Source organism: Protopterus annectens, chromosome 7.part1 (genome assembly GCF_019279795.1).
Source record: "Protopterus annectens isolate FY-2018-M chromosome 7.part1, PAN1.0, whole genome shotgun sequence".
Lineage (NCBI taxonomy): Eukaryota > Metazoa > Chordata > Ceratodontiformes > Protopteridae > Protopterus > Protopterus annectens.
The window spans coordinates 503,614,778-503,624,276 of NC_056740.1; the positions used below are offsets into that span (position 1 = coordinate 503,614,778).

The 9,499-nt window shown below is 38.1% G+C and overlaps 1 protein-coding gene across 1 annotated transcript in view; it reads right to left on the minus strand.

Annotated features, from left to right (window-relative positions):
* The window catches only part of WDR72 (WD repeat domain 72), a 2,139,079-nt gene that overhangs the window by 111,191 nt on the left and 2,018,389 nt on the right, over nucleotides 1–9,499 (minus strand). Inside the window, exon 19 of the mRNA XM_044078940.1 lies at nucleotides 935–1,039. Within this exon, the coding sequence (XP_043934875.1) occupies nucleotides 935–1,039 (105 nt within the window). The remainder of the gene's footprint in view (nucleotides 1–934; nucleotides 1,040–9,499) is intronic.

Sequence of the window (9,499 nt, forward strand, 5' to 3'; positions counted from 1 at the left end):
ATAATTATTCAGTGAAGCGTAAGATGACTTGGAATATATTTTATTTCTTAATTTGTTCAGTTTTATTTATATTTTTTGTGGTAGGCTGCCCCAAATAATCCAAAGTCCATTCTCTTCAAATCTTGGGGAGAAAATCTCCATAATTACCCTTGCAGAGTAATTAAGGTACAATCATGAACATTATAAACCTGATGTAAGATGATATAAAATATAAATCAATTTCAGTTGTTTAGTTTTGGAAGTTGTATGTTTCAAAATCAGGTGTTTGTAAGCTCTTTAGTACAAAAGAACAATAAGAAGCAGTCAAACAGTTAAAGTATTTCCTTTACACCTCTCATATCCAAAACATTATAAAGATAAAAGATGCTGCATTGACACAGACAGGTTTTCTGCCAGTTGTATACTTTCAGCATCTTTTATTTTAGCATGGTGAATGAGATCATACGGTTTCATAGGATCATAGGAGGTTACTAGGCTAATGGTTTAATTGTATTATCTATAAGAAACACATTTCTGTTTAGTAGCTGTGATCGTGTTATACTTCCATATAGTCTGTTATATACAAGCATAATAGCAGCTCATTTATAAATCTGATATATATATATATATATATACTTATGCGTATGTATGTACCTATCTATAGATTGATAGATAGATACATAGCTAGATAGATAGATGGATAGATGATATATCTTTAATCACAATGTGGATATACAGAATCTTAGAAAATGCTAGAACATGAACATAGTTACTCTAGCAAGAAGAAAAACCACCATTAATCTGACCTCTAATGGCAGAGGTTACAGTTTTCTGTCTTTCTTTCTTTAGAAAGGATGCATATATGACTAGCCATCTTTTTCAAGAAACTGCCATTTGGCAACCTCTGTCAAATTTGTCATATTAGTCTCTGTGTCTATGTTTAAATGACTCTCACCTGGGCTGTCAGATTTCTTACAGACATATCCGTCAGGCATATCCTCAATTTCTTGAAGCTTTGCCAGTTCTAAGGCACTGTCATGCTTGGCCAGGCTGACTGGAGCTATAAGAAAAACACAGATAAAAAAATGTGAAGTCTTCACTTCAGAAGATGTTCCTGTATATTTCATAAAAATTTTAGTCCTGAGAAAATAGATTGGATGATGCAATAATAAAATGAAATAAAGTAGATCTTAGTGTTTACTGGCAGTTGCTCAATTAATTAAAAGAGTCTATGTTGGCAGTTTTATCCATGTTCATGTTATCAGTATTACAGCAAGGGAACAGCAAAGCAATTGCATTAAAGTAAAATGTTTATATAATGTAATAGCAAAACTTTGAATAATGTTAAGAAACAGACGTTAATATCCTTTGCATATTCACAAAATAAAATAAATTAAACAGCTAAATAAGAAGCAAGCTAAATTGCTGAAATAAGTTTTGCCTCAAGTTGTATGTAGAGTGAATTAATATTATACTATTTTTACTTTCGGATAAAACATACATTAAAATGTTTAAGAAAATGCAAAACTGCATTTGGAATTTTTATTCAGCTTTGCTGAGCATCTGGAACAGTTGTCAGAAACTCATAAAGGTGTAAAAAGGCATCCTTACATAAAATGCAGTTGAAACTGTAAATTGAATCGGTTTTGGTCAGAGGTGGCATAAAGTAGAAAAATAAGCAGAAATAAATTGTCTGATTTCAAAACCATTTATATAATATTAATTTTAATTTCTGTTAAAATAAGGTAAATATAACACACACACATACTTACTTCACACACACAGAGACACACACAGACACACACACACACACACACACACACACACACACACACACACACACACACACACACACACACACACACACACACACACTTACTTCACACACTCACACACACACACACACACACACACACACACACACACACACACACACACACACACACACACACACACACACTTGTTCGACTACAAATGCTTAATTCTGCAGTACTTGAAGTCCACTATCTTGAAGTCAGGGAATCGAGTGCTTGTAGCCCATGTAGATTGACATTGTTTATTTATTTATTGATATTTGATTACCAGGAAAATCTGATTAGGTAAAAGCCCATTTTCAGTGCAGGCCCACGGAGAAAAGCTACAACTTATTACAAAACATAACAACAATACGTTTACAATCTTCAAGCATAAAACAAAAACATCTGCAGTTTAAACAATTATAACAAATTAGACATAATATACAAGCATAGCAGAGAATTTAATAGAGGCTTCATGTTCATTTTTTTCATGTAGCCATCACAGCACGATGCTTACATGGACATGAACATATTAAGATTCAGTAAGCACTGCTGAGCGCTGTATACTCGTGCGCAAACCGGCATTAAAAAAATGCAAAATTAAAACAAAACATATTCAAATTCACACATATTTCTAGACTAGCAGGATACAATACAGGGATTCTTCTCCTGCACATAACACCTGTCTAGGAATTCCCTGGACACTCCACACCCACGGGACACTACACTACTGCCTACATGGATTCAATATCCTTGTTACTGTGATCTCCCTCGGTAGCGTGCCATGATTAATATGCATGGCGCACTGCCAAGGGGAAATGTGGCCATGTACACCAGTACATTCTGTGTAGGCTCTATACAGAGCTTACACAGATTTTATTGAATCTCAGACGTTGGTTAAGAATTGGTACCAGTTACATGACAATCATTTAAAATTCAGAGAAATTTTTGACAGTTTGCAGAGAAATTAAAGGTACATTAATCTATTACAAATACAAATTGCAATATGAAGTGAAGGAAAAATAAGCTTATGGTATATTTAATCAGAAAGTCAGGAAATTAGACAGCAGTAAGGAAGTAAGCAAAGAAGGGAGAGTAAGGATTTATAAGGAATGAAAGGGTACTTGTTCATATTTAGGGATATAGTTTATCCTGGTTTTAAGCAAGAACAGAGCCAGATTTTAGCTAGGAATTCTTTCAGAGTGGTTTTCAAAGATGGCAGGGAGGGTATAACCCTGGCAGATACAGATAAGGAGTTCCAGGCCTTAGCAACCTTATTTTCAGAAAAGAAATAAGAAGCCCTGAGAACTGAATTTTGGTGTCAGCTCTCTCTGGAAAATGTCACAAATTATCCCTGTTCACAAATGAGGAAATTCAAGAGACATTAATAACTTTAGACCTATAGCAATCTTATCTACTCCTGACAAAATAATTGAAACATATATTTAAAAACAATTGTTAGACTATTTCCTGCAGGAAGAACTCCTGTTCCCCATAAAACATGGCTTCCATCCTTCCCATAGTACTGGCACTGCCCTTCTTACATATATAGATACTGTTGATAAATCTAGAGAGAATGGTAATCTAGTCTCTTCCTTATTTTGAGAATTCTCTAAAGCCTTCTACACCGTTAGCCACAACAAACTTCTACTTCAGATGTCCTCACTAGGTCTTTCTCAGCCCACAATTTTTGGGTCAAAAGCTACCTGTCTAGTAGGTGTCAGTCAGTAAAATGGCACTCCGTGGTCTCTTCTTACCTCCCAGTAACTACCAGTGTACCATAAGGCTATGTCTTTAGTCCCCTCCTCTAACATTTTCACCAACACCCTCTATACATCCGCACAACAGGCAACCCTACTACAGTACACAGATGATTACACTCTCATTTCCACATCTGAAAACATGGTTCACCTCAAAAAAAAAAATACTCAGGAAGCTTTAACAGCCACTGAAACATGGCTTTGTAACTCACAACTCAAGATCAACCCAGAACTGCCTTACCCACTGTTAGTTGCACATGGATAGTCTCTGATGCTTCGTGCTGTGCCACTAACCTGGAGTTGTGGGTATCTTTGACGAATATTGATACTCCCCCTCCTTTTGTGGTTCGGTCCAAGTTTGGGGGCTGAAAAGCATGGTATGAGGTATAACCTGGTAGTGCTGGGGTGCTCTCGGGAGCCTTGAACCAGGTTTCTGTTACTGCACAGATATCAATGTTCTCCATGCTAAGGAGAGTTTCGAGTGCATGCATCTTGAGGTTTAGACTTCTGGCGTTGAGTAGCATTACTCTTAGTTTCTTATCCCTTGCATTATAGATAAGCTCACCAGATTAAATATAAACCCCTATGTCACTAGATGGGTTGCAAACTGGCTCAATGACAGAACCCACATGGTTAGAACTGCTGGAGCCATGTCAGACTCCAAACTAGTTACAAGTGGCATCCCACAAGGCTCAGTCCTGGGACCTCTCTTGTTCGGTATATATTTCTCGGAAGTACAGGCCAACACGGAAGGACTGTGGCTGACCAAGTTTGCAAATGACTGCAAATTAGTCGCCATAATCGACTCTCCAGCCGACACAAGCATCCTACAAAAGGGCTTCATAGAAACAGACAACTGGTGCCAGAGCCATGGCCTCAAGCTAAACGCCAAAAAGTGTATAGTCATCCCCTTTGGCAAAAACAAAGTGCCCACAAATTACCACATAGGTGGTAATCCATTAAGTACGGAAGAAGTAATTAGGGACCTGGGGACCCAAGTTGATAGCAATCTCTCATTTGAAAAGCACGTGGCCAAAGTGGTTAGAAAAACATTTTATATAACCCACCTAATCATGAAGGGATTCACATCTAGATCAGGGGAGGTCATCGTGCCTCTTTACTCATCCCTCATCAGGCCCATAATTGAGTACAATGCCCCTTTTGGGATGTACCTTACCAGACACCTGCAGCAACTGGAAAGACCCCAAAAGTACCTCACCAAGAGGATCAAAGGGCTCAAACAGATGCCATATGCTGCCTGGTTAAAGAAACTCCAGCTCTACTCAGTGGCATACCGCCTGCTCAGAGGCAATCTGTGCCTGACGTATAAAGCCATGTCCAACCCGGAATTAATGGACATGCTGCACCTCAGGAAATCCAAATCCCATCGAGCTACACGCTCGAGAGACTTGAACCTCAGCACTGAAATAAACAGGACATGCTGGAAAGACAGATTCATAACCCAGAGGGTCCCTTCACTCTGGAATAAAATCCCAATCCAGGTTAGGCAGAGTCCCTCATTGACTCTCTTCAAGAGGAATCTTGATGAGTGGATGGGAGATCATAGGTTTACCCCGGGTATCACTTCTGTGTCACTGTTAGACAGAGGCACAGTATACTAACCTCGAAAAACGGCATAGCAAAATTAATTTAAAATGGGTGGCAAAAGCCAAACACACTCTGGCTAGGCTTATAAATGCCCTAGGGCAGATAGCCTAGTATGAACCTATGAACCTTGCTGTAATAATAACTTTTATTCAGAACAACAAACAAATTTCCTTTATCAGCTTTAACTATCAAAATATAATCATCATTTTCAACCTCTGCAAGGCTAAATATTCATTTTTATTTAAATTAAAAAAAACTTCTTCCAAGGCCTTGCTCTTAATAGTTAGCTAAACTGCTTTTCAGGCATAGATAAAAACGCTTCCAATTCAGGCCATAACAGAGGATTGTAACAACAAGGCTTTGTCAGTCAAGAAACATTACTAACATTGTTTTCAAAAACAAATTTCAAATTTAATTTCCTCACAGAGTTCATTAGACAGTTCAAAACATCACAAATCTCAGCTCTAGCTGCAGGAATAAAAGTCCAGCATTTCCTCAACAATTGCAACTCATCAAAGTCTAACAGTTTATGTGATAAATTCACAATTTTAAAGTCACAATCAGGAGAAATATCTTTCAAATCCATGAGGCCTTCTTTCTCCCCTTCCATCCTTGAGTATTTGTCATGTATTTGTTGCCAAATTCTTACTTTCTCATGGCAGTGCTGCTAATTGCAACCACATACTCTTGCTGGTACCTGTATCCTGATATACAATTACTGGCTGAAAATAATGCTGCCTTCCTTCTTTTTTCTCATTTTCAGACCAAAGGTTCATATTGTTTGCATTGCCATGATTACGATTCGCTTTGCTGGCTTCCTTCTGCACCAGCCACTCAGATCCCCTTATTTCCGGTACACCTCCTGATGCATTAACGAACCCTGGTCAACATCCACTGTATCTGGATCACTTGCAGCTGCAGCTTAAACTGTTTGATAAAATGGATAGGCAAGACCATTCTCATAGGCAGTCCAATCCCTTTTTCAAAATCTAATTTTCTCTCAATAATTTGTCTTGTATGAGAAAAAACTTAGCCACAAAACTGTCAACAGTAGTACTTTCTTTTAACTTGAAAAAGTTTTGTTTAATAGTTTTATCTAGGTCATGCAGTTTTTGTGTATAATAATCGGTTAATATAACCATGTATTCCATGCCATTTTTTTTGATTTAACATAACCCATCTCTCAATGAGCTCTTTAGAAAGTTCACTTCCAACCAGCATCTTAGTGATTCTAAGCCTTTTTGAAGTGTTAACTGCCATCCTACTTTAAAAAAAAAAAACAAAATGTCCCACTGGAGCCATTGTAATTTTTCCAAGGCTGGGAAACTCTCAGACAGACTTAAATCAGCCTGAACAGACACTGTAGGCAATGTCTCTCCAAACGGATTTGAAGGGGCAGCCAAACAATCAGATAACAGTTAATCTCTTTTTTTCATTCGAAACACTGGTTTAGAACCCAATCCATTATTGTTCTATCCTATCACTATCCTTACATTACTAACATTGCCTTCTTGATTAAGAACAATGAAACCATTTGGAGTGTCATGCAATGTAAACCCTGATGGCAACACCATGAAACTAGCATTAGACTGGCTGCTCATTTTGGATCTGCTGTAATAGTCCTAAAACCAGGATGCAAAATGGACCAATTCAGTTGTACAAAATGAAAAAAAAAACAACCACAAAATAAATGAACTTGAGCCTTTTAATATTCCACATGGTGAAAGAATTATCCATTAAGGGCTTTGTGTATGGTTAAACTTCTTCAGACTGAATGAAAAAATAAAAACACAACTTTATATACCCACCATAATTGATTCAATTAAAAATCAATTAAGATGCAATTAAAACATAATTAAAAATTAAAGAGCTACAATGCCTGTTTCAATATTTCAGTTTCTTTCTCTTTAAGTATACTTTAAAATTCTCCTTATCACTGAGGCCCGTAGGGTTGCTAGCATCTAACCTAACTATTCAGCAATACTCCCTCCAGGACAACTCTTCTTCAGCATCTACTCTCCTATTACAATCAGATACACCATTCAATATTAAAAACTTGTAATTTGTTTATACTTAAAATCCACCACAGTGGCTTGTGTTTATGGAAAGACCTGGTTTTGATCCTGTCAGGCACAGCAGAGTTTATGCAGTCACTTACATGTTTGTACAGGGAATTTGCATACACTTATGCATATTGATCACTGGTGTCTGCCATTGTGGGTGGTATGAAGCTTTTTATACCATCGCTTAGTACACTGTAGTTAGCTTTGGTGAAAGTTTTTATAACTTTTGCTCCTGTGAGGGTGTCAATTCCAATAGTTACTTCAAATGAGACTGATTTGTGGTCTGACCTAACCAGGAAGGGCATCATGTATGGGAAAGTACTGTGACCCCCCCCCCCTCCATGTTGGTGAGTACTATGTCCAGAACATTAAAGCCCTTAGTGGGGGTGCAGAAAATATGATCCAGACCATTTGTATTAACATAAGTCCAGGAACCTCTGGTCAAGCGATTTTTGCTCATGTATGTCCCCAAGTTTATGAAAGGATTGTTGAACTCTCTGATGACTAAGGTGTTGGGCTGTATGGTGAAGGAATCCAGTAAATTGAGGTAGGTGGTGTGCTTATCCTGGTTCATGGTGGGAGATCTATAGCTAGGAATGATGTGGTATGGTATTTTCCCAATAGTTATGTGGCACCCTTGCACTTGCTCAGTAATGAAGGATCCTCAATCCTCACCACTAACACCAGTGATGGGTGTGCACATTGGGAAGGATAACAAGTACACACACACAGTAAAATACAAGTTCCCTTAAGAGCACACAGAGCTCACAGTCTGGAGCTGGTTTCTTCCTTTCTCTCCATATCCCCAATAAGACTCCTCACTGGCACAACTATAGGGTGGAGTCCTTAGCCAGTGTTCAAAGCCAAGTCTTCCCAGCATTCCCTCTGTCCAACCAGTGCCAAGCCAAGTCTTCCCAGCATTCCCTCTGTCCAACCAGTGCTTCATGTCCCTGCCCAAGTAGTTGACACATGCTCACACACCTTGGATGGGTTGAATTTAGCTCTCTGCTCCCACAAGAGTGCAAAAGAACCCTTCCAATATAAAACAAGCTGGCTTTGAGCTCAGGTGCAGTAACAAATGCCTTACAATAGAAGTAAGAATCCATCCAATATCAGGAATCCTTGAAAATTTGTTCACTAACCCTGAGAAATGTTCACAACATACAATAACTTTGTAAAACTTTGAAACATTTTGTCAGACTCACTCAGGACAGTTTTTGCAGTATCAGAGGAGGTTAGGAAATATCAGAATACTGTTAAAACAACCAAACGGCAGTATAGTAGTGAACATGTGGATATTCTTTAACAAGTGCAGGCTGAAAAACACTGATAAATTCAACAAAATAAATAAACAGCACAGAAGTGTTAAATATCACTGAAACAGAGCAAGTACAAAAATATACTTTTATCAGCTTTGTAGGCCAAATGATTTTAGAAACATACAAATCTTGTAGTTACGGGTGTCCAAGCCAGGCACAAGAAAGCTCTGAATAAATGAAGCAAAACTGAGATTCAAACCCTGTATCTTGTATCTAGGAGTTATACACCTTAATCTTTATGCAAACCCCCCACATTAAATAGAGGATAAGCTGAAGATACTTGTGCTACAACTTGTATATGAAATCAAACAAGAGGCAGGGAATAAAGTATGAGGTCATGGGAGTGTAGAATAGGCAGCAGTCAAGAAAGAGATTTAGGTTTATAGAACAGAAAAGGAATTTTATGGTTAGGGAGTAAGAAAGGAGTTTAGGTTTAGGAAGTGGTAGGGATGTTTTAGGGTTAGGGAGCAGGAAGGGAGTTTTAGGATTATGGGCTGATCAAAGAATTTAGATTTAGGGTAAGGGAGAGAAGACTCAGATTAGAAACCATGTGGGAATTTTACAGTTAAAGACAGGCCTGAAGTGGTGCTTTACAGATGTATAGGGTCTGCTGCTAGGAGGGTTAAGTAATAATAATATCCATGTGCTAATCAGGTAAGCCTCTTCAGAGACAACCTGTGAGCAATGTCGGATAAAGTGATTTGCTTAAGATCACACAGTAGTCAAATGAGGACAGAAAGAATAAAACCTTGCAAGAGAGAAACTGTAGTTCACAACTCTATCCCTCTGTACCAACTATGGTTACAGGCAATTAGACTAGTGGGAGTCAGATCACTTGGTTTTCCAAGCAAGTGGCTATAAGCCAGTGTGTTTTGAGCTACTAATATGCAAGCAGTTTTATAGAGCCTCCCCCCATATCTATCTATATATGGGTCTACTTCACATACCCAAAATACCACATAACCGAAGACCAG